Source organism: Emydura macquarii, unplaced genomic scaffold (genome assembly GCF_026122565.2).
Source record: "Emydura macquarii macquarii isolate MOO-44397 ecotype Brisbane River unplaced genomic scaffold, CSIRO-AGI_Emac_v2 contig_499, whole genome shotgun sequence".
NCBI classification, from domain to species: domain Eukaryota; kingdom Metazoa; phylum Chordata; order Testudines; family Chelidae; genus Emydura; species Emydura macquarii.
In genome coordinates this window covers 11,697,436-11,724,460 of record NW_027130636.1, presented here as the reverse complement: position 1 = coordinate 11,724,460, position 27,025 = coordinate 11,697,436, and the positions used below count along the sequence as shown (strand labels likewise).

The window sequence follows — 27,025 nt, the reverse complement described above, 5'->3', positions numbered from 1 at the left end:
TGAAGTAATTTGCTGTATTCCACTGACCAAAATAAATCAAATAGAGTTTTAACTGATATTCTTGTGTATTTTGTTCAGTGTGTCCTGTATAAGTTGCTAAGCCCTATTGAATTTTCCTGATAGAGCAAAGGCTAATATTAAAATGGTGCCATTTAAGTTAACAGTTCAAGATTGTGTCAATGTTTTTGGTACAAGTTCCCTCATTTTAGGAGATAAGCAAGTTTTATTTTTTTAAAATAGTTGCCATGGAAAGGTATTTAATCATATTTTCTCCTAATGTGGATGCAGCTATACCAGCAAATACGTGCTTTGTGCTAGTATAGTAAAATCTTCTCCAATCCCTCAGGAATGTAATGAGGTATACCAGCAAAACTGCAGTAATAACTGTGTCTACTGTAGGGTCATCTGCTGGCACAGCTATTTCAGTCAGTGATCACACTTCTTCACACTGACCAACACTGCTGTGTGCCAGCAGAAGTCCGTAGCATAGACATAGCCCAGGGGATAAAAGGAGTTAACATCACAAACACTTAGCGCCTATTGTAGACACGGTTTAACATCTTTAAAAACTGTTACTGTACCTCAGTCATAGGCTCCCCTTTCCCTCCACACAAGTTTTTCTAGTCAAAACAAAGCCCAACTGTGATTAAGTACTATTTTGTCTCTTACACAATATATCTAACATATATATCTTCTATATCTTCATTTACCTAATTGGAATTATCATAATTCATTCTTACAAAGATATGTCTAAGAAATGCACCAGTATTTCACAAAGTAGCATATTCACACTCCAGTGGATAGATATTATTTGTGCAATGGTGGTAATTAAAATATTTCTGTCACTGATATTTTTAAAGGGTCTACTTGTGTTCCTCCATTATTGCATCTATCCTGTAAAGTCTCAGTCAATGGGGTACTGATGTGTAGATTTGCAGGTCTGCCTAAATAGATAGGAAATCTCTTTCAAACCAGTTGAAAAAAACCCAAATTCAAACTGGACAATATAAAATCCTATTTCCTATCAAAGGGATCCATTTCTGATAATCTTCTATTAATTTTTTATTTTGAGTGTAAGTTTATTTGTACAAATGTCAAGGGGTCAACGTTAAGTTTGGTTGTGCAATATAAATCGACCTCTCCCAGTGCAGGAAATTTGGATGGGAAGTATGCAATGGTGTCTTTGGGTGTGAGCTGGACTCCACTGAAACATACTTACAACCTTACTCATTTTAAACTATGTATTTTGGGAAGAGAGAATATTCAGATGAATTCCCTGAATTCTGAGCTGACTGGTTTACAACAGCCCTGTAGCCTTAATGATTCTTATCACTTTGAAATTACTCTGTTCTTATGAAGTAAAATAAAAACCTGATTTGTGGTTTAATCAATCAATAATTGATCAAATTCTTGGCAGGCTGAAGGTGAATTTTAGGAGCCCTTGGGACCTGTGTGTTCTCTCTTTCCTTGCAGGCTGTCTACTCAAGAATACTAAAGTCCCCTTTCATTTCTTTTTTCCTGTGTAGAACGTAATTCACCACAGGCCTCAACACGACAGTAATGATTTTTCTCTCCCCACTTTTGCCTATGTTGCATCTTTTCTCATCATACTACTGGGGCAGATGAGCAGAAATTAGTCATTTTTATCAGTTTTTGAAAATAGCATCTTTCATGTGTTCATTTCAATAAGGATTATTAATAATGAAAAAATATACCCATTTCTAATATATGTTTCTATTTTAGTTCTTTTCTTAAATGTGACCCTTGAAAATTACTATTAGCTACACATCAGAAGTATTTAAAATACCATATATAATCAAATTTCTAATCACTGATGCTAACATCTGTTAAAAACAAAAACAAAAAAGAATATAATTTGTAAAACTTCAAATTCAACTTCAAACTAGCAAAATTTTAATGAGAAAGAAATTTAAAGCAGAAAATCAAACAGCAATCCAAAGCACTCTGATAGAAAAACACAAAGAGTGGACAGAGATGCACACTGTGATATTTAGATTTTTGCACATTCGTTTAAAAATGTGATCACTATGCCTTAGTGTCACAAAGACGAGGAGCCTGATCAAGAAGATGATGGAGTTTTGCCGGAGTAAGGAGTGAAGATCTGACTCCTCAGTGCCTTTCTTAAAGGCAGCAATTCTAACTTTAACACAAGTCCAGGGTGCTGATTTACAACAGTGTGAAATTTGGATCAGACACAATCTCTTCAGTATCAAAGGGAGAATACTGATTTGTAACAACATTCCATAGTTTCTAACTTTTGACTGATAATCCAAAGAAAAATCTGTAATGATGTTTGCTAAACATAAAAGGACATAGAAAAAGGACATAGGTAATTGAACAAATGACCAAAACAATCTCATTCAACTGTGTGGAGATTCCGAGAACCAATTATTTGAAACAAATATGCAAAATTCTAGATGCACTTGCATCATTTTACATTGAAAAACTATAGTACTATAGGTGTTTGGATTATTGGTCTATATAAAATATAAGAGAAAGTCAAAGTCAACTTGATTAGAAAAATGTGATGTCTGTTTGAAACTCAACTAGTGCCTTCTTCAAAGAAACTTAAATCATTATTTTATCTCCTGACTAGACAGGGATTTGAAAATACACATTGCTTTACAAACAAAAGTGCTGTGGGGCTGAAGATGAATTTAAAAGTTTCCATTTCAGTTATAGTTAGTTAGTCAAGGGCTTGACAAACAGAAGAGAAGATCTTCAAGTGATAAAGAAGCTGTCTTTCTAATCTAACCTAGAAGAACGAGTTTCATGGCAGATGCTTTCCCGATACGGTAAAAGATATTTGCTTTCATGAGTTGTAAGATGTTCTCTGATGTGAACAGCGGGTCAGAAAAGAAAAGTTTCACAATTTCTCTTCTATTTTTGTTAATTTGATTTTAGCACAAATGTTCTGAACACCTCTAATTATCGGTAATAATAACCTTTGCTGTGGGTATCTGACTAGTTAGGACTGGAACCTAGCATAGCTCCACCAAAGTTAGCGTCTGTATCAATTTTCACTAACCTATTACTACATCTCTTACCTTTATGGGTAAAACTCAGTCAGACTTTTACCTTACCAAGGTGTGCAGGATTGGGTTTTAGTGTTTCTCTGTTGAATAATAAAACCTTGTTCTTCTATATTTGTAGAACAAGTGTTCATATCTTAACTATTGAGTGTCTATGTCTAAATATCAGGCTTACGCTTTACACCTTAATGGAAATAAAATTAAAAGAACAAGTCTAATTTTCCTTTCACTGATGTAAGCCAATATTTACATGGCTGAAGAACCAAAGTACTGAGGAAAATCAGGTCAGACATGTGTCTGTCTCAGATGCTAAGCTGACAGAAAAAGTGCACAATGCCATGCTGTGTCCTTAGGGAACCATAGCCTGCAACAAGAATGCCAAAGACAGAACAATCTGAGGTGTTCAAGAATATGACTGAACAGAAAAGGTTATTGTAAGCAAGGGAATAGTAAATGAGATGGTAATTTATGACAAAGCTACAAGAAAATGGAGTTGTGATACTGTCTTTGTACCTTTTTTTCTGCTTAAAATCTCCCTTATATCACTAACATAAATTTCCATAGTAGTAATACTCTTACAACTTTGAAATATTATTCAATCACCCTTATTGCGTGGGAGAAAGTAATCACTGCCATATACTTTGTTTGAAATAAATGTAGATGAGAACATAAGCAACATGAGGAGAAAAGCTGCAGCATATTTCAAAGTTACTGGGCCAATTCATGCCAGGGTAACTCCAATAAAGCTAAAAGAGCTAACTAGGAATGAATTTGGTCCATTGATTTCTATTTTCGGTTTGCTGAGGTCACCACCACAATGGGTAAGAACTGTTTGATGTCAGTTAGGTTTTCTAAGGAGGCTTCCCTGTAAAGTACCAGGTTAACCTCTCCTGGAGAACTCCTAAATTGTGTGTGAGCATTCACCAGTGTCTATCCTCAGAGGCAAGGGGAGCAGTTGCTAAATTTGATGGATACTTTTAACAATACTAGAATTATTTTCTGCCTAAAGGGAAATTGTTTTAAGAGTGAGACTTAGGTCTGTTGAGTCTTATTTGCTCTGCTATACATATTAGTCATGTAGAGTCAGCCTCTAGAAACAGGAATCAATTTATACTTGAATTACACTTTGTATATGTCAATTCTTCGCTGCCTTACGGTGGAGCAATTTAGGTTATTTGAAGGATGGCTGTGACCTCACTGGGTTCACATCGGGACAGCTATTGTATCAGTTACTGCCAACCACAGGAAGAGATGCACAATAGTTCAGATCATTGAACAATAGCAACTTTTAGGAAACAAACAAGAATGGAGTAAATTCAAACTCAGTAGATTTAAAAAAAAAAATCACAATATGTTAAGGTTAATACTGCAGAATTTTTCAAAATTCATGCTGCAACTTATTTCTTCAGCTTCTATGGTGTAATCAAGAGGAATGCTGTGTTCTTTGGAAAATATATTAACATATTTTTTGCAATATTTTAATGCAAGATTACTCAAATTTATCATTGTTTTCAAAGAACTGAAACTTACATTATTTTAAGGGGAGGAAGTAAAAGAAATTGTCATCCCACCTAGATGCATTTTATATAGCTAAATATCAGAGTTTAGGCTTCCAGTATTGTTGCAGAACTGGAAATAGTCTCAAATTTTCACCTTATTGATTATTTTACAATGATTATTTCTAGTAACAGGCAAACAGCTTTACAGACAATCAGTTTAAGCTTGGCTGGGATGGTGAAAACAACATAATTAAAATATGAGGCCATCCTTTCAAAAAACAAACAGACAAAGTATTTCTTCTTTTTAATAGAAGTACTGGACTTAGTATAAATATCATATAATAATCTCATCATCAAGTTATTATTTATTATTTACTGAGTACGAAAGATGCACTATACTCCTGTACTACAAGAGCCCAAGGATTTTACAATATACAGTGCAGTCATATACCATTTAAATACAATGAAAGAGGTTCTGCCATCCAATTCTTTGATGTAGAAACCAGAGCAATTCCATTGCCATCAAATGAAAGAATTTGGAAGTATCTTGGTAGAACTGAAAGCAGAAGCTAGCTCCAAACATATGGGCCAGTCCATTCTCTCAATGTCACTACATTAAAATTACAAGCCAGGGACCATTCCTTATTATACATCGAGGGTTAAACAAAGCAATAATAACACACAACTCTGATTTCTTGGAGAGAGGAGAATAAATTTTGTATCTGAGAAGACTCAGAACTCGTGTCCAACCTTTTGCTAAGATCATAAATAGATTATATCCATTTTACATAATATTAAGGGGGCGAATGTACACAGAGGGTTGTTTGCATTACTTTTATGGCCTATCAATTTTTTTAATTAGCTGAAATATGTTCCAATGAGCAATTGTATTGTAAATGATGTCTGAACTGTCAAGTAATATTACTGTAAGTATGATGTTATTGGGCAATATAATTGTGCCATTACCGTGATTTCTTCACAAAGATCACTCAGTCAATAAAATACGTTTATGGAAATAATAAAATAGTTACCAACCAGGGATTGCATCATTTTAATACTAGTTTCCGAGCTTACATTTTGCTGCATTTAATCCTCCAGTAAATGATCTCACAAAATAAAGAGAGTATTTGCAGAAGTAAAATCTTTCTAAAGAATTCTCTTTGGTCTTATAAAAAGAATTTTTTAGACCAACAGACAGCTAAGAAAATGTAGAAATATTTCAAATGTGTATTTTATATACAATTATTTTTATAAAATGTGTGTCTCAAATACTTTGGACACATACATGCACAATGAAAATTACGCAGGGCTCCTAACAAATGAAGCGTGGTTTTCTGCTCTGAATAGTGAGCATAAAAATGGAGTCCTGAGTGCATCTCAGTGACTTCCAGAACCATTGTGCTCAGTTTTACTAGTAGTTTCTTCTGTCAGTCAGCTCCACATCTGGGTGATGGCAATGAAGCCGGGATTTTTCCTCCATAAGCATCCTCACTAACAATTAATATTCTGAAGGCCAAATTTAGTCCTGAGTTACACTTGGGCAATCTAGCTATTTTAGGCTCTCATCATCATAGTAGCTGAGCACCTCACAATCTAAAATATTTAACCTTATAGTACCTCTGTGGGTTAGGTATTATCCCCATTTTACATATGCGGAACTGTGGCAGACTGTAGCCTGCAGATTGTGCCCTCTTTGACACTCTACAAATACACTAATGACACTGAAAGACTGGCCACATAGGTGGAACTTGATAAACAATTCTGTTGATGATGCATGAAAATTAATCCTTCTTGCTCCATCCTAGCTCTATTGGTTCTGAACAGTTTACTTAAAAGTTGTTTTTTTTTTAAATACAAACCCAGAAAAATCACTAACATTTTTTAACTTCATGGTATGTTAGACTAAGTTTTGGAAAGGTTTTTAAATGATGATTTTATTCTGCGGTGATTTGATCAGTCCTTCATTCTGACTGGTGAAGAATCACTTATTCCTAAGGAACGTGGCTTGATATAAACCAGCCTGGAGTGATTACCTAGATTTTAAACTGGTGCTGGATAAGTAAAAAATAGTAATCATTTTACACATAAATGCAAAGAATACCAGACATTATTTATTGGACAAGAAAGAAAAAAAACGGTATCAAATATTAAATCCTACCTTGCCAGCCTGGTTTGCATACTGGTTTGACATCTACTCGCACTAAGACATCTTCCGTTGCACGTTTCTGACCACAGTCAAAAGCAGTTACCATTATCTCATATTGGTGCTGTTTATCGTAGCTCAGATTCTCGGTGTTTCTGATATTACCTGAAGATTTAATATAAGACAGCATCCAGCAATTATTTATTGGTCCAGCTTATTTATTTGACAGCAATGTATTACATTCATATACAAGCCCACAACAGCTAGGGCCAGATAATCCAAGTCTTCAGTGGGCAGAATTCTTATGAAAGCCTACAGGAGTTCTCCATGCAGAGGATTGTGGGACAGGGCCCAAATAAAAGGAAACCTACCAGGATCATAAATGATTTCATTTTAGAACTATTTATTTGCACAGACTTGACTGTGTGTAAAGGTATCTTTTTAAATAAGACTCAACATGTAACTAGAAGCAACACTACTCTCACTGCATACACTCCTCACATAGAGCATCCAAGTCATCACTCCTTTGCCTTAGAGCTTGGAGATTGATAACCATAGATCCGTGTTTGGGAAAGGAGCAAGAGGAGGGTATATTGTAGGTCAGGGCTAGGAAAGAATTCACATGGTTTGTCTTCTAGTCCTGTGGAGATCGTGGAGGGAAGATAGTTTAGCTTTGGCTGTACTATTTTGCCACTCACTTCCTCTGCAGTTAGTTCCTATCTAAATGGAGAATACCTTTTAGTCCCCTCCCATGGGCTTTCACCACAGGAAGGGACGATTGGGGCCAGGATCATCATCTTCTATATAACAAAGCTTACCTGCATTTTATATGACACCGCTGTGCTACCAGATGGAAAATAAAATTCAACAACAAAACTCATCTGCTAAACCTGACATATACATAAAGGTGACACATTACCTGTTCTAGTAACAAAGAAATTATACCTTTCACAAGAAAATGGAAAGATCTCTCTCAATCACCACTTTCTGTAGTGTTATAGGATTGCTGTTGTAATTAATGAGTTCAGCATTTTAATTCAGTCCGTTTCTGCTGGAATGCAGTTCTCGCTCAACCTGCACCTCAGAGATGTTTAATGTACTTTTTGCTCCAACATATTAAAGCATTCTTTAGCCATGAATATATCTAATCTTGCTCACATCCTAAAGTTAAATTAATTCTAAATGGGAACTCAAGTATCAATTTATCATATTGTATCAAATGTGGATCTGACATGGCATGCTGCACAATCAAGTAGTTTGGCCAAAATTTGCAAACTTCAGCACTGAAATACATGCATACCAAAATACATATGTGCCTAAAAAAGTAGTTTGATGTTCAAAAGATATTGAGTAGGCACGGCTCCCTCATTTGAACATGCTGGCCTTTGCTAGCTCTTTTCGTTAAGCCTAAACTTGAGGAAAAAACAACCCCCAAACTATTATACATACATGACCAATTTCCAAACCTGGTGTTTAGTTTTTCATTCACAACTGTGCAGGAGAAAGACCTTGAACACCAATAGTATTTGCATGCAAACTATGTGTAACTGCCATTTTGGCCTACAGATTCAGTAATTTCTGAGCACAGACAACTGCATGTACAGAACAGCACACGGGGAATTAGACCTCTAGCACTCTGGGGGAAGTACCCTATCCCTATACTTGGTGCAGGGTATTTCTGTAACCCTTGCCTGCTTGTTGTGGCACTCTGTCCCCCTATAGTGGTAGCTGGACCAGCTAGAGATTGATAAGTCTGCTACTGCCTTATCTAAGAGAGGTGTATTTTCGCTCATGTAGCAGAGGCTCATGTGTTAAGCTCCACATGTCTCGAGTTTGATCCTGGCCAATAACAACTGGGGCCTATCGGCATTACACTTCCACTTCATTCCCTCTCAAAGCAGGGGGAAACAGCAAGATGATTGTGACCAAGTCACAATCTGGTTCCTTGTCTGCTGGGGCAGTGAAGTAAGAGTTACACTATACTGACCCATTAGTGTTTAGCTAGGACTACATATTTTCCAAATGATGTATCTTAATTAAACCCTCAACAATCTCCTATGAAGTAGACAAGATCATTATTCAGTCAACAGCCCTGTCTAATTAGTTGTCCGTCACTTGGATCTCTGTATGAGGTCAAACTGAACTTTTACTTTGACCACTCTCTGACCGTGAAATAGATTGCTAATTTACTTTCTGCCCCATTTCAACTTGTACAACAACTAACTTATTAGTACGAATCAATTTTTTCTTAGATTCTGTACATATGTAAAATACCTGGTTCCTTCCAGATCAACCAGCTAACAATACCCAGGAAAGGCATACTTCAGACACTCTTTACCGTAAACACAACTTTATGAACCTCATCTAAAGCCCATTGACATTTCCTCCTCTCCGCTGGATGAGATCTAACACCATCTTCTGGTCCAAATCTTTGTGGATTCCTTCAGTATATGCTGAATTCAGTCCTGCTGCTCAAAGTCCCAGTGAGATACCCCACCCATTAGTAAACCCCTTTCTTATGATTAAAAATAAAACAACACCTTGTTGAATAATTGCAGTTATAAGTGTGACTTATTTCCTATTTCACTTTTGTCCTTCCTTAACCCCTTCCCTGGCAAACTGAAGGTGTACACACATTACAAGAAGGGAAACAGAGTAGTTGAGTGACTGGAAGGCCATGCCGCAAGCCAGGGACAGGATTAGAATTCAGGAGTTCCTTGTTTCTAAACCATTGACCCACGTTGAAATATATTTTGATATTCAGTACACTAGATTCTTCTATCCAACGAGAATGAAAACTCCAACATATCCTTCTCAGTTACTTTTTGGCATTACAATGAGTACCAGAAATGCACTCTTTCTGTTTACAATTCAAGCCACTTGACCAGTGCTCGCTTAGTGGGAGTTTAACGTGTTGGGATGTAATTAAAACAACCAAATATCAAAACCCTACAACACAAGCATCTCAAAACAGTAAGGGGAAAAGTTACTAACAAAGTATTCACGGGGATTTGGACTTTGAATGACAAAAGTCCCCTGAAAAAAAAATGTTTGCAGAGGATACAGAAATGTTAAAGGGTCATAGTCTGCTCTCCAACTTCCCAAACAGATTAAGCGATAGAGTAGGATGACATACATATTCTGATTTATAATACTGAAATATAAAGATGATGAACTGTTAAAATGGTAAGATTTAGAGCTTTGCTAGTTATATTTTAATAATTTGTAATTATGGATAATTTAGACAAGGTAATGGTTCGGTTAAGTGACTCAAGTGAACAAGGCCCAAATTGGTGAAACACTGGACCAGAAGCTGAAGGAATGGGACTGAAGGACCAAACCAAAGGATCAGAGGAGGTGATGGCCACCATGGCGCACAGGAGAACTTCCTTGTGCACTGGAATGCGGTAACTTGGGCCTGCTACATAATCTGTTTATTGTCTGGCATGAATGTGTGTTCAGACACTATATGTGGTAATAATTCTGTCTTAAATTGTATAAATAAAGGCAAAAATTGATTAAGCCTAAAATTGGGTATACTCATAAATCAGTTTCCCACCTTTACACCCCCAGTAAGTGCAAAATTGTCACTGTGTACTTACTTGTGCATTTATTGTCTGTTCACACTTTACTTACTGTCTGTATTTTATTGTTTCTTTCATGCATATTGCTTTGTGTATGCTTTCTTTTGTTTCTATTGCTTTATTGCATGATATGTGGAGATAATTCTCAAAACACTGAAGTTGGCTAAATCAATATTAGCAGCCTACTGGAATTTGCTTGGGACGATAGCTGTAATGAAATATAAATACATTGTAATGATTTATAAATCTCAGAGGACAGTTATCTTTTAAGATTTATATTTCATTATAGTCTTCTAAGATTTGTACTTCTAAGATTCTGAATTTTTTTTATTCTAGAGGTCATTTGAATGTCTTCTACATATAACTGGGTAGTTTACTGATCTAATTATTCTGTGTATTTGTTACATATGCTGTTTGTAGCTATGTTACTTTGTTATTTTACAATTTAATCAATTAGACTTTTTATAAGGAAAGGGGAAATATTATAAACAGACAAAATAATGTATGGTTTAAAGATAATACAGTGGGAATTTCTTTTCTCTCTGACTCATCTTACACAAACAAAGGGATAGTCAATGAAATTGAAAAAAGGAAATTTAAACCTGATAGAAGTAAATACTTTTCCACATGCTTCACAGAGAGCTCATGAAATTCATTGCCACAATATACCATTGAGGCCAAACACCAAGCAGGATTCAGCGAAGGAATTCGACATTTATATTCGTAACAAGAATACCCAGAGTTATAATAATCCATATTAAAAATATATATAAATGATATAAACCCTCCTACTTCAGGGAGTAAGCCAACTATTAAGGGACAAATATTGGAAACTATTTATTGGAAATTTTCCTTGGGGACAGGTTAACCCGTAACTGCCTGTGGTATGGTTTCTTGCACCTTCTTTTGAAATAACTGGTGCAAGCCACTGTTGATGACAGGATACTGAATGAACTGGACCACTGATCTAATCCACAAGAGCAACGATTCTAAGAATTCTTATGTCATAATACCAGATGCACCAAAATTGCCTCTAAAGTTTTATCCAAGTCTCCTGTGTTAGCAGGGAGTGACTGTGTTGTAAAACAGAAGACGCCTCCTGTGGAGGATGAAAGATTCTTTTTGTTGCATCAGTGGCCTCTCCCCACTACCATCTTCGCTGCACAGCAGTAACTGAACTCTGAAATTAAAGTCTCTTTCCATCCTCTCTACAGCCGAGAGAAGTGGGAAGCACTATCTACCTGCTGGAGTTTTAGAATAGTGCCCTGTGAGGAAGGAGAGCTCTTTAATGGAAGTGAAGAGAGGGGGTGATTTAAAACACACATAATTAATGGCAGCTTAACACTAAATTCTCACCTTCTACTGACAGCTCCATATTCTGTGTTCTCTTCGAGGACATGTGACCAGGTGGAGACTATGGGCAGGTCTGCACTAGAAGGTCTACCTCAGTGCACCTGCACTGATGCAGCTGCACCGCGGTTGAGCACTTGGTGAAGTCCCTGTATGTTGATGGGAGAGCATCTTCCGCTGACGCAGCACCAGTGTGGACAGTGCTTAGGTTGCTGTAACTTGTGTTGCTCAGGAGGGGTGTCTTTTTCACCCCCCGGAGCAATGGAAGTTACAGCGACTTAAGTGGTGGTGTCGACCTGCCCTAGATTGTGGATGGTCAAGTTAACAAATAAGCCAACAGGCAACTACAAACCATAGAGCTCTCTATATCATTGTATCTTATAGCACTTTTCATCTATAGATCTCAAAATTCCTCACAAAACAAAGGCTAGTTCTATGCTGTGAGCATGGGGATGTGACTCCCAGCTCACACAGACATAGCTTGTGCACGAAAAATAGTACTGTAGTAGTGATACCGCAGGCATCAGCAGTGGCAGCATGGGCTAGCCACCTTAAGTACATACCCACAGGATTCAGGCATGTTTGTACTCAGGGCTGCTAGCCCGTATTGCTGCTGCACCTCCCCAGGCTCCTGCAGCTACATTACTATTTTTAGTGCGCTAGCTTGAAGTTAGCTAGCACAAGTATGTCTTCACGACCTGGGAATCACACCCAGTTCATAATGTTGACATAGCCACAGAAGTGAAGTGACTTGCCCAAGTTCACACAGTAGGTCAGCAGCAAAGCCGGGAATAGAACCCATACCTACTCCCAGCCCTGGGCCCTGTTCACTGAACCATGTCACTTGCCAAATGAGGTAGGAAATGCAGCAAACATAATGTTCTGTTAAAAACTTATTTTGTGACAGATCTATACACTACAACTTAATTCGTGACAAATCTATGCATTACAATTTAATTCTTACTAATATTTTAGTACTGTCTAATGCTATTTTAAAGAAATAACTATTGAACTGGTCATTAAAGTTCTCTTTTAGGAGGAAAACTCTATTAGACTGCATGCCACAATCTGCTTAAAAAAAAGTCATATCTTGTGTCTTCAGATCCAGTTCTTTGTGCAGAAATGCATGAATTTGCCCCTTACCATTAAGTGATTTTATTTTATGGCCAATAGTTCATTGCCTATCAAATTAAGTTCATTATATACCAAAAAAAATGTCCGTTTTATTAGCATTATGGACTCATCACATGGATGTAATTTTATTCAGCAGAAAATTACAGACACACAACCAAAGCCCTTGTATGTAAGTGAGATACAGAATCAAGTTCTCAGCTGGTGTAAATTAGCCTAGCTTCACTGACTTCCACGGAGCTCTGATGATTTACACCAGTTGAAAATTCAGCGCGCAGAATTCTGTCACTTCAGGGGCTTGAATCTCACTTGGCAAATGACACGTCATTCTTCCTGAGGTTTGATTGTACTAGTCATTTCAAAGGTGGTTTAAAAGAGAGTCTAGTGATCAGAAATGTAGTTCCTAAGATCTCACCGCCACACATCCTTGTCATCTGAGAAATCAAAGATATCACACAGCAACTCATAAGCACTGAATGTAACATTCCATAATCCTGAGATTCATCACAATACAGTTAATATACTCAATGCACCTCTCTTAAGTTACGTCTGCAAACTTAGCTTGTGATCCAAATGAGGATGCAAAGTAAATTCTGCTCTATTGAACATTTGTCCAATCTGCCTCACAGATGTAATCTATGTGACACTCCTGCATACTTTCCACTTTGCAATTTTCAAATACAAGATGGTATCTTGTGTCTTTTTGCCACAAATTTCATCCCTCCCCCCTGCTACAAAAAGAGTAGATCCAATGAGTATCTCTGGATAGAATGGGTGAACATTCTAAAGACAATTCGATTGCTAGAGTGAATGAATTCTCTCTCCTCGCACCCTTTTCTACAAATAAACAGTGTTGCCAACTCTTGCAAACTAATCATGGTTTTCACAGTAATTGGTGTTTATCGTTAAGCCGCAACGCCTGGAGTCACGTGATTATGTCAGAATGTTACCATCTTTCATTTCTAGCCCTCTTGCTGTAGAGAAACATTTGAAAATATGAGCCCTAAAGGCTCAATAACCAGAGATCAAATAACTCCTCCCTCCCAAAAAATCGATTATTTTTAAAAGTCACCATTTTTGCCACCTAACTTTTGAATGCTTTTGGTTGGCAATAATGAGTAAAAATACCTGTGATTTAAGTGCCCTAAAATAACCCACTACTTGGCTACTAAGAAAAAAGAATAGGGGGAGCAAGTGGTGAGTAACAGGAGGCTCATCATGTAATTTTTAACAACACCACTCAAGTGGCTTGCTTTTTTGTTATGTTTATAACTGGGTAAGGGTAAGACACCCCTCCTTACGCCCCCAAAATCCATTTACTTTTTATTGATGCTAGCTGGTTATTATCTTTTGATGGTCAGTTGTGCATTATGTGAAAGAAGCACAAATAAAGAGAATTCAGTTTTGAACAGGGAAAGTGTTTTCTATAAAGCATCCCAGCATGAAAAAGTTGCTGTGAGAAGACAACAGCTTTCAATTTGTAATTTTGCCAAAAATCAGATTAAATTAAATTAAAAAAAAAAAAAAAAGGGCTGTCCTTTGTAATACAACATGGATTAAATGATTCTGTTGGGTGAGATAAGTCGAAGCTTACACACAAAGCATTTGTAGAGTTTCTTCTGAGGACAGACCTAACTTTTTTTTTTTTAAACTGCATAATGTGAAGAAAATATTTTTGTCCAGATCAATAGCAAAATGTTGATAAAATGTAAAAGGCCAAGCAGGGATGTTTCTTGGAAGATCTCAATGTGATGTCTCTCGACCCTATGGGAGCACAACTTCCCAGCTTTTCATTACAGTTTTCTTTTCTCAAGAACACAAGAGGCAGCACTTTTGATCTACAGGGTAATGCCAGAGTGGATCTACTGAAATAAACTACTAAGAGAGCTGCTGGTTTGTATTATATGTGTGTGTGTGTGGAGGGGGAGAGGGATTCTTCAAAGCATTTTAATGTGACTATGCCTCTCCAACTACAATGACAAGTGCTGTGTTGCTCCCCAGTGTGAAGCTGACTGGAACTTGCAAGAAGCTGACAAGCAGAGCAGCCAAGGCCAGGAGCTGGGGGCATATGGCATTTTTTCCAGCATAAACTGAGATTTTTTTTCATAAATCTTGTTTTTGTATCAGCAAACGTACCAGAAAACCAGCTTAAATCTAAGACTAGAAGGTGAATTAGTGTTTGTCCAGAGCAGTCTTCATTTTTTATTTCACTGGAAGGAAGTGAGCTTCATCTCCACCCACCAAGGACCATAACTAGAGAGGTGGATTAGTCACTCTTCCTGCTGATCCACTCTATGAAAGTTTGGGCTATCAGAAACCCCTGGAGGAGGTGCTCCAATCAGCATTTAGAACCTGATTCATCAAGGTTCTTAAGCATGAGACTAACTTTAAGCAAATGAGTAGTCCCCTTGACCTCAGTGGTATTACTCCAGTACTTAAAGTTACGCATATAGTTAAGCAATTTACTGAAGCAGAGCCTTAGACACCAAGGTGATAGGCACTGTGGGTAATATTTTCAAAGGCACCTACGTCACTTAGGTTTTTTGAAAATTGGATTTAGGAGCCTAAATTACTTAGGCACATTAATAACGTTACCCCTTGTTAACATCTTGGATTAGTATCCAAATTCAGGGGAATTGAATAGAATTGTTTGATAAATTGCTCCTTTTCCCTGGAATGTTCTATTAGGACCTTAGTAATGTGTAGAACAAGATTATGGGATGCAAACCACTGCTCAAAGCAGGCGTACACCACTTTACTGGAGGTCATGGAGGCATTGTGACTGTCTTCTATGCTCTTCCAAAGGGTGCACAGTGTCCTTCCCTCTCTTCCCTGCAGGTCTCATCTCTGCTGGCTGGGGCAGAGAAGAGTTATCGCCATTCCCTCCAATTCTGTTTTCCCCCACTTCTTTGGGAGGCCAACGCCAGGCCTGGCATTAACTTCACACAGTTCTTGTTTCCTCTCTTCCCCTTATGCACTGTTAGTCACAATCTAGCCCTACATTAAAAAAAATTATAAAACCTAATAATAAAACCTAAATGGCAGAATGAATGAAGCAGCATGATTATATATACAGGTGTTTATTGCAGCTAGACTACTCTTGGGTCTCAAGGAGACAAAACTGCACTGGCTCTAAATTGGATTTATAATGAATATTGCCATAGGAGAACTCAGAAAAAAATGGCACATAGTAGGCTCAATCTACTGCTGCTACAATGCAAGCCTCAATGAAATGATCTTAAAAAAATATTGATTACATCTAAAAACTAAAATTTCAGGCCCCAGGGTAAACAATCCTTACACTTTCCCCCAAGATCCTTTTCCCACTGTATTTATGGCCCTGCATATTCCTGGAAGTGAAGGATGGATCTGCCCCCTCATGTCTATGTTGTACAAGGGTTTTTAAACTTACCTATAGAACACCGTGCTATGTATGGTTACTACTTTGACTGGAAATATCACTTTTCATCTTCAAAGTGCCTTTTCAGCATTAACTGAAGAATTCCCACTATCATTGTGAGTTAAGTCAGTGTTATTAGCTCAGTTTTATAAAGTGGGAAAGTAAAGCAGAGAGGCCTAATCTGGTTTTAATAAAGCAGAACATCTAATTTGGGGTAGTGACATTTCAAGCATTCCACAGTGCTGTACAATGAGTTACCAATTGGTAACACACTGAGCCTATGATGTGGAAGTATTTAATACAAAGAATCAGGAACACAAGTAATACATATTATTTCTATTTTAAATTAAAAGGGCCAGATCCTCAGCTGGTGTAAATCCGTGTAGCTCCACTGTCCACAGGACCCACTCTTCAGCAGAAATCACTGGCACTACACTGACGTATCCCCAGCTGAAAGAGCATCTTTCTCAGTACTCACCGTTTCTGTCAATGGCAAAAGGAACATCCACTGTGACAATTTCATAATTGCATATCTGGCTGTACTGTGGAGAACAGTCCTCATCCATGGCTTCCACCTGCAATATACTGTCATAGATCTTTCCCTCTGTCACTGTGGTCTTATACGAGGTCTCCTTGAAGGTAGGTGTGAACTCATTAACATCCTTCACCTGAATATGGACCATTGCCCTAAAATATACAAACAAAGAATTTAGAGAGAGAGAAATCTATTCATCTTGATTTCAAATGAGATGTCAATATTTGTTCATAATCCAAAACACATGACAGATTACACCAAAAATGGCTTGGAAAATAAAAACCGATATATTGTAAGTAAAACGCTCTTGTATCATTTTACTTTGTGTTTAATTTCCATTTTTATTCTGCACTAGTTAATACTTTAATATGACTCTTCTCTTGAGAAAATGTGCAACAAAGTTATCATGGAGAAAGCCTAATTCTCCTTGTGCTTAACTCTGGTGTAAATCAAGGGTCAATCAATGGAGGGAACCGTAGAAAGAAAGAAAGAAAGAAAGAAAGAAAGAAAGAAAGAAAGAAAGAAAGGCTGAAAGTGCTCTCTTAGACATTGATTGTCTGAAAATATAGGTATCTTAAAAAATCCCCTATTAACTAAGCACTTTGCCTCCTTTCCATGGTAGAAGTTAAGTGTTTATCCACTCCCTAATTACCTAAAATACTGCAGATTCCATGTTCTTTTCCCCAGCTGCCTTACGTGACATTTAGAGCTTCTGAAAGGTGCTGCACTGAGAGCGGTAAGGGCTGAATTAATCTACAGCACTTAAAGACAAGTCAAACATCATGGGCACTGGCATAGACATCTTTCTTTTAATACCATGTGACTGTGCCTGAGTCTTGTTCTGGAAGGCAATGTGCCTCAGGCCTGCTCAGAAGGGCTCAGCTCTAGAGAGTGGACAAATAGTTCAAGCTCCAATTTCTTAGCTACATTGGCCACTGACAATTATAGCCAACTGTAAATGAGTGTGACGCTGGGTTGTTATGTGATGTGGATATTTGTTATTAGGACCTGCACTGGGAGCACCAACTCATTTCACGCATAGCTGGCCACTAATCAACCGTCTTCATTATTATGATTTAAATTAGAGTAGAGCCTAGCAGGCCCAATCAAGAGCATGGCCCCTTTGTGGCAAGCACTTGGCACATCTGAGACAGTTCCTGCCGAAAGAGCAGACGATCTCAATAGGCAAGCGATGGAAAGGGTAAAAGAGGGAGAGAGAAGTGAAGTGACTTGCCCAAATTTATACTGTAGGACAGTGGCAGAGGAAAGAACAGAACCCCAGCTTCAGATCATGCCTAAGCCAGTACATCACACTGTCCTGCGTCAAATTATAACAACTTCTAGTCCCAACTAACCAGACTTGGTGTTGGTCACAGCCAGACCAGAAAGTCCCAGAGTGTAATAACTGTTAGACGGCTATCGACGTTTGAAAGAGACACACAGTGACATTTCATATGATGCTTCTGAAGTTGTTACAGTGAAAAAATTAACTGTGACTTGACCCATGTTCCATTTTGCAGGTTTTGTTTTAAGAAAAACATGATTTTTTTAAAAACAGATCATGATGCAGCTCACATTATATAGTAAAATAAATTCTTCAATTCCTGTGCATCAGATATAAACAATAGGGTGCATTGTTGCTAGTGCTGGTTTATGTAAATGGATCATACAGTAAATAGGGCAGTTTATATGGCAGTTCTATTGTCTGTACCAGGGCAAATTTCATCTTCCGTGACAAGTGGTTTCACATATCATACAAAAGGTAGCACTATGACCGGAGCATTGTCTCAGTAAAGGGTGCCACCTACTGCCCACCAACACCACTTCCTGCAGCCTCTGAATCCTTGGAAGATTCCCACCCAAATGCTGAGCCAGCCAAACCTGCTGAGCTTCTAGGGGCTAATAAAATCTCAGTTCAAAGGCAATAAAGCTGCAGCATATAAATGAAAATGAAAATAAAAATGAGTGATTCCCCCTTCTCCTCCCAATAGCTCTTCTCTACCCTTTGAAATTATCTGAACAAAATTAGAGAGAAAATAAATTTAGCGTAGTTTGGTTACGTAAATATCAACTAGTTCCAGTTTCCAAGTTTCTGATTATCTGATTTAGCTGATATGTTTAATGTGGCAAAATGTTTAGTATGGAAAAAATAATATAAAACTATTATTTTATTGCATCCATTTGATCAGTAGTTCTATTAAAACATTTAAATTGTTCAACTGAAACTACTGAAAATCAGGTCAAATTGAGTGAAATGTTTTTATAAAAGAAAAAAAAAAAAAAAAAAAGACACCAACAATGAACAATCAATTCCAGTGATAAAGCACTTTGTTTCCATTTGCTTCCCTGAGACTACAGCATTATTTAAAAAAAGCTCTTCAACCTGAACTGCATCGTAGAGTAAATACATGCCACAGCCAATGCATTTTTTTTCCGGTATTGTCACTCACTTGTGAGATTTTTTCCAGTTTGTTCCACTAGGTCCCGCTCCACAGTCGTATGCCTGGATGATGAATGTGTACTCCTTCTGCAGTTCACAGTCAATTGGACTTTTTGCTCGGAGACGACCTTCTCCAGATGTCTTGTTTAGCACTACAGCTTCAAAGGGCATTTCCTGTCCATGGATTTTAAAAGCACAGATTTCACCTGTAAAGAATAAAACACAAGAAAAATTATTGTTGGGTAGAACTGATTCATACACATTCGAGTGATACTAGATATGCTGGCAAGCACTTGTATTTCACGGCTGGTGTCAGATGTGTGACATTGACTATTCTTTGAACCACACACCAATACAAATTACCAGCTGAAAAAAACAGAACTTTATGTAAATGAATGAGAGGTAGAGGGAGAGGGAGAAGGAAAAATATAGTCTTTACACTAGGTTTCATCTTCTTCATATTGTTACTCCGTCTTCTGACACCAGTGTTGCCTCTATGCCAAGCAGCAGCATTTCGATTTTACCAAATCGTTTTGGTTGGGAAAAAAAATTCAGGAAAAACAAAAAAGCAAACATTTTGTTTGAAATTTTCTCCTTTTTTATTTAAAAATTTAAAACATTAAAAAAGCTCAACATTGAAATGAAATATTTTGTTTCAGGTCAAACAAAATGTGTTGTTTGACTCAAAGTGATTTATTTTCCAAAACTGCCAGTAAACTGAAAAATGAGCACTGCTCTAGTCTCAGTATGTTCTAAGTGTAATTTTCTCTGTATATACATATATACCAGTTCTGGAACAGAGGCAGTCACAGAGAGCATAAAAGCAAGCACGTCTTCCAAAAAATTCAGCACTCAGCCCCACATCTTGTTCCCAGCAAGCTACTCTGTTCGAAGAATTACATATAAATATAGAGAATAAGAAGAGAACCAACTCTCTGCTATTTGCCACAGCTTCTCTCAATGGACTTTTATGTAACAAAACTAGCAAAACAGCAAAGACTAAAAACTTGCTTGCATGCTAACAAAAAAATGTGCAAGAATATATGTAAAAGCACCATCCGGTGACTCCTGCTTTAAATTTTTTTTTAAACACATTTTTAATTAATGGCAAGTGTGCCACGTTAGCTCTTCTGCCACTTCGCAGGTGGTGCATAGCTTCAACCTCTGTCTTGATAAACATGCTGCAGCTTTAAAGTGCAATCATTACACTTCCCCACTGCAGGTAGGGAATGAGAAAATAGGATCATAGAACCATAGGGTTAGAAGGGACTGCAAGGGTCATCTAATCTAACCCCCTCTCAAGATGCAGGATTTGTCATGTCTAAACCAGCCAAGACAGGTGGCTATGCAGCCTCCTTTTGAAACCTCCAGTGAAGGAGCTTCCACAACCTCTCTAGGCAATCTGTTTCATTGTGCTACTGTTCTTACAGTTAGGAAGCTATTTCCTGAGATTTAATCTAAATCTGCTATGCTGTGCTTTGAACTCATTGCCTCTTATCCTTCCCTCTGTGGCAAAAGACAACGACTTTTCTCCCTCATTTTTATGGCAGCCTTTCAATTATTTGAAGACCGCTATCACATCCCCCCTTAATATCCTGTTTTTCAAAATAAACATACCCCATTACTTCAGCCTTTGCTCATATGGTTTGCATGGCTCTTTGATGATCTTTGTCGCTCACCACTGGATCCTTTCCAGTTTCTTTACATCTTTTCTATACATTGGTGACCAAAACTGGAGGCCTAAACAGCACTGGGTAGAGAAATACTATCACTTCCTGTGACTTTCAAGGAATGCCTCTGTTAATATCACCTAAGATTGCATTTGCTTTTTTTGCAACAGCATCACATTATTGACTCATGTTGAGGATGTGATCCATCACTACTCCCAAATCCTCAGCAGTGCTGCTGCCAAACCAGTTTTCCCCCATTCTGTATTTGTGCATTTGGTGTTTTTTCCCCAAGTGTAGCACCTTACATTTGTCTTTGTTGAATTTCATTTTGTTGTGTATAGCCCAGTTCTCCAATTTATCAAGATCCCTCTGAATTTTAGCTCTAGCCTCAAAAATGTCGGCAAGCCCCCCTAGCTTTGTGTCATCTACAAACTTGATCAGTATGCTCTCTATTCCTATATCCAGGTCATCAAAAAGATGTTATACAACACCAGACTCAGCACAGATCACTATGAAACCCCACTTGAGACCTCCCTCCCCTCCATTCCATTAAATGTGGAGGCTATAGAGCATTGTAGGGGAACGTGTATTATATTACACTGGTTTGAGGCAGAGTCTGGTCCCATGAATTTCTCTACAGGATCAGCACAAGTCCTTTAGCGCAGATGTATCAATAACCATGGCACAGCAGGAGAATACATACAATCCATGTTTACTTGGATTAAGTGGTTCCAAAGCCTTGTACAAATAACGTGGAAGAGATGCAGCTGCTGTGCTGGTACATAGGCTGGAATGGTGGCTGCAGGTAGGCTGCACAGCTCTCCTGACCTGGGCTGAACATAGAACCTTCCCAGACTAAGCTTGCTCCACCTGCAAAAGACCTGAACACTGGGGCTTTAGGCAGATGGAATACATTTCACCAGAGTCAAATCCCAAGAGGGGCTAAGTATCTGCACTTTGGTGGACTACAATGGGAGTTGTGGGTGCTCAGCAATACCCAGGATCAGATTTCCATTGCTGTTTATGAACTGTAATGGTATAAATAAAAGGGTGAAATTAATAAGATACCAAGGATGAGGAAGCTTGCAGACTGCTGATCATGGGTGTTGATCATTGAGAGTTTATACTACACATCGACTGATTGCCATGTTCAGGTCTGAGCAGCATTATTCTTATTTCCCTGCAACTGCAAAACAAAAAAATTCTGAAATACTGTGGTCTTCAGTTTAATTTTAATTGAGTACCTTTTCTTAGACATCTAAGTAACATTGTTATGTAACAACTTAAAGCTCAATGGAGAAATATTATTCACTGTATTCTGTAACAATGGGCTTCCCAGAGTTCTTAATAATAAAAATTTCCCACAGATGTACAGTCTGTCAATAGAAATCATAACTTTACGTTTTGGTTGTTATTGCTTTATTGATCTAGTTTGATTATGAACAATACAACATGTTTTAGACATCAGATTCTGGCATTTAAAAAAATTAAAATGGTTTATTATAGTGAAGAAGAAAATTAGCTGAATCTTAATCTAGAGGTTTGTTTCAAATATATCTCTTGCATAATTTTCCCTCTCCACATTAAAGGACATGATGCAAAACTCATGTGCAGAAACAATGCACATTCTGATTTCCTCAGCATATATTTTAGAATTCTACTAAAGAATGCATCTCCCTGCTGCTTTATGCAGACTTTTAACTGTTATTTTTCTATCCCCACATGCCAAATATAGGGTTATGCAGACAGTATGGAAGCAGAAAGGGCATTCGTTAACATAATACAGAGAAAATGTAAATATTGCTGGATTTGGCTAAGGCCACCCAATTACATCCAAAAAACATTTTTGACCCTTGGTTACCGTTTCTTTTCCCAAGGAACTAATTGTTCAGGGATCTTTACAAAGAAATGGCATGTAGATGAAAATAAATACAATTAAATTAAAGAGAATAAGTGAAAGAGAGCAAGCACAGTCAGGATATTACACACACACTGCCAGAGCCAAACCTGAGGGGACTGCAATATTGGGCACCTGGTCACAATGCCACTCACTCAAATTTGGCCCCGAAGCCCTTTCACCTTGATGGAAGGGCAGTCAGGCCACCCCCGTGTACCAGAGTGTATGTTTGCCTAGGGTTCTATTGATTAATCTGATCCTCTTTATGCTTATCCTCTTTTCCTTTCATTTCCTCATTGTGCTATATAAGCACTTCTCTACAAAGGACAGGAAGCTGGGTTGGCCTTCCTGTGATTCATGGGAAAGTTGGAGAGACCAGACCAAATCTTTGCACACAGATTCATATAAGGCATCCACGTGGCAGATGCTAGTATAGGCTTAAGAGGGGCTGCTAGTGGGAGCAGGTGTTACTCTCTTTCCCATGCCAGAAATTTGAGCTCCCCTCCCTATCCTTGCCTAATGATGCCTAAGGAAGGGACCTTTGTCCTGGTTTAATGTAAATAATGATTTGCTTTAAATTTCCTGGAGCAACTGCTTTCACAACCCTGACATCATTCAGACCAATCCTCACTCACAGGCTTAGGATGAAATTGATCACCAGAAAAGGAGCTGGGGATGTGATTTCCCCTCCAAGAAATATTAGTCAAGATAATGAACTTTGGTTTTGGTTGGCTTTTTTTGCCCTCTCTCAAAACATCCTTCAAGCCTTTGACAATCTATTTATGAGTGTTGTGCTCTCTCTCTCCACATCATCCAGATTGGCTTCAGCAATATGCACTTACTAATTCTGAGACCTATCTTACATAAAGTGTGAACTTTGGTAGAGATCTGTAGACTGCTACTGTAGGGCTATCCAATCATATCATTTCCATTTGGGGAGTTATACTAAACTCCCCATTCTTGGTGTGTAATTGACAAGTCTTGTCAACACTTAGAAATTCTTATTAAAACAAAATCTGATATTCAGCAACTTCTACATTCTACATTAGAATGCTAATTATTGCTCAAAATCAACCAGATTGTGCTAAAAATTACTCCCAGTTCAGTGAACTGGCATTGATTTTAGTGGCAGCAGGATCAAGCCCCTACTTCATTTCATCTACCAACTCAGTTGCTGGACTTGAATGGACAGTGACAGAGAGGAAGCTACTTTAGTTTATACATACAACGGAATACGATTTATTAAATGAATCTCAGAATGGGCCAACAGATGAAAACATGTTGTTCCTCCCCCTCCCCCTTTACAGATGACCCTTACAGCTTCGTTTACTTTTCCTTCAGCTGACACTGGTAACACCACAAAGATGATGTGTCTCTATCTTCACTCAAAAGGAACCTAGATATTAAAAGGTAGTTCAGTCCTCATGACCAATCATCTGTTGGTCCTGGTAAGGCTTATATATGGGTTCCAACTGCAACAATATTTTTTGCTTACATGAAACTTTTAGGGACTGGATTTAACAGATGGATTAAGATTAATCATGTCACATAGGGTTTTTGAAAGCCATCAGTAACTACTTTTAGTTTTTACCATCCTGGGTTGAACTCATAAAAGGGTCCCAGAGGTAAAAAAGTGTTGGGTTTTTACCCATCACCTGAGCCATCTAATCTTTCAAGATTTTTAGACTCATTCCAAATGGGCTAGTGATATGATTGTGCTCTCAACCTAAATCATGAGAGGCTCCACTGAAGTTAATTAAAGTATATCAGTATGAAAGAGGGTAAATCAGAATCAGGTTTTGTATCCCTTTTTAACCTATGTAGACACTATGTCTACATACACTGAGTGAGATACGTTATATGCACACACATACACATGTACACAGAATTCTATGAACATCAACCCTTAAGAATCTCTATCATCTTCTCTTATACCTAATTTGATAGACTTATGCAAGCAATCAACACATTAATTGTACTCTCTTTCTCAATAGTCCAGCATGGAGCCACTGTAAGTAGATTATGTTGGCTTTAAAAGTTTTTAAAAATTGAAACCTTCCAGTGTAATAGCTGCAGGGAAGTGAGAGAGCTTGGATTCTGCAAACATTCCCTGCAGTGCACAGTTCTGTGTTCTTGGAATTTCTCAGTAACAGTAGAAAGGCTTATTGCCGTGACATGTTTTTCTACCGTGCACTGTAACTATCGCTTAAAAACACAATTAAAACAACCTTTTTAAAAAAAGCAAAATAATAATTTGTATTACCAAAGTGAGAGATGTGAGAATTTTAAAGCCTGAAGAAAATACATTGTTGCTAGCAGTAGTACTTTTACTGAACATGGCTTTCTAGTTCAGTGAAGTTAACGTTGCTGAAGCTTGGTGAACTACTACAACTTAGCAAACTATACTGAAATCATAAGCAGAGGAAGAAGCTGATACCTTAATAAAGATAGTAATTATGTTGGTTATGTTTAATTTTATGAGCAATAGGCTCAGACAACTGGAGTTCAAAATCACTGCCATGACAACTGCTGATTCACTTACTCTTCAAAGGAGAAAGTTATGCTTACTCTCTAAGTGGTTGATTGTTGACATGCACCTGTACGTAACTCATTTGACTTCATCCTGCTGCTGAAAAGGAGTATTATTCAGCTTGGAAGGAAACATAATCTTGTGGGAGTAAGGTACACATCTGGAAGTCATACCTCGGTTGTCTTGCTGGTTCCACTACAAGCTGACTGGTAAAGTCATTTAGGTTACACATATCACTGGGCATCCAAACAGTTAACCAATATTTTCAAAAGTGTTCTCTAAAAGTTTTGACACCTAAATCCATATAAGACTCCTCAGTAAGTTGCCTATTTTTGAGTGGTGCTGATCACTTGTGAACACCCTTGGACTTTATTGAGAATTGTGTGTGCACAGCTCTGCTTAAAGTCAGACCAGTGGCCTGAGACCTCATATCCTGCAATCAGACCCTTGCATCCCAACTACCTCCCACTGAAATCACTGAGGCTTCATTCAAGAATCTGCCACATGGATCCGATTCCTGGATTGATGCCTCTGACTTGGGTGGTTATACTTTAGGCAATAACATTGGAAAATGTTGGCCTTTGCTTTTCTGTTCTTGTTAACAACATGTAAAAAGGGAATAAACAACGCTTTTTTGCATAAACAGGAAGGTGTTGGTGAATTAATGTTTGTACAGTTTGCTGGGTGTGACAGCCTGTACTCCTATCTTCACCCCTTTTACAAGACTATGATACATTTCTTACAAAGTATGCCTTGTGATGTATCATTTGAAAATTCATAATTTACTGATTATTATTGCCCTGGTAAAATACGTGCGGCAACATTGTACGTAAAGTTATAGGATTCTACTGTATGATATTTCTAAAGACAAGTTCTCAGTCTGGGAAAGAGTCTCAAACCAGTCTCCCAGAGACAAAAGGTTAGCCAACACCTCAGCCAGGTGTCAACAAAATCAAATGGACTATCACCTGATTGAGTGGCCATTCTTGGCAGGAAAGAGGACCTGGGCAAAAATCTACATCTTGACAAAGAAACAGCTGTGGGTTCCCATCCACACCGACTTTATGTCTCCTGAACCTCAGCTGGAGAGGATTCTCAAAAGAAGAGAAAGGACTATAAAAGGAGAGAGGAGATGCCCTAAAGTATTCCTCCTTTCTTTCTACCCACTGGCAACCACAACACTTGAAAAACATAGGGAACAGATTTGGTCTGGGAGAAGGATCCTGACTGAAAGATTTAGTCAATAAGATTGCTAAAACATGTGGTAAGAGAGATCTTTGCTTTGAATTCACTCCAGCTTTCTAAATTAGGTATTAGTTGCAATTTACTTTTATTTTCTTGTAACCAATTCTATTTTTTATGCTTTATTACTTGTAATCACTTAAAATCTATCTTTTGTAGTTAATAAACTTGTTTTATTGTTTTATCTAAACCAGTGTGTTTGGACTGAAGTGTTTAGGAAACTCCATTTAGGATAACAGGATTTGTGCATATCATTTTCTATTAATAAAATGATGGACTTTAGATGAGCTTGTATTGTCCAGAAGAGAGCTGGGAAGTGCAAAACACACATTTCTGGGGGAAAGTCTGGGACTGGGCATTTGCTGGTGCTGCTCTACTGTGTAATTCACAGGTGGCTCACTATAGCACTCATACAGTATAAGGGAGTAATTTACATGCTGAGGGCTGTGTGAGCAGACCAGGCATTGTGACGATCACAGCAAAGCAGTGTAAAAGGCACCCCAGGCTGCAGAACTGAGGGGATACAGCTGTTCATCAGTCCAGACTGTATC

General features: G+C 37.9%; 1 protein-coding gene across 1 annotated transcript in view; it reads right to left on the bottom strand.

The window, feature by feature from the left end:
• The window catches only part of CLSTN2 (calsyntenin 2), a 367,428-nt gene that overhangs the window by 97,043 nt on the left and 243,360 nt on the right, over nt 1–27,025 (bottom strand). Inside the window, exons 3-5 of the mRNA XM_067538949.1 lie at nt 19,146–19,341; nt 16,639–16,847; nt 6,711–6,860 (exon numbers count right to left, since the gene is read on the bottom strand). Of these exons, the coding sequence (XP_067395050.1) occupies nt 6,711–6,860; nt 16,639–16,847; nt 19,146–19,341 (555 nt within the window). The remainder of the gene's footprint in view (nt 1–6,710; nt 6,861–16,638; nt 16,848–19,145; nt 19,342–27,025) is intronic.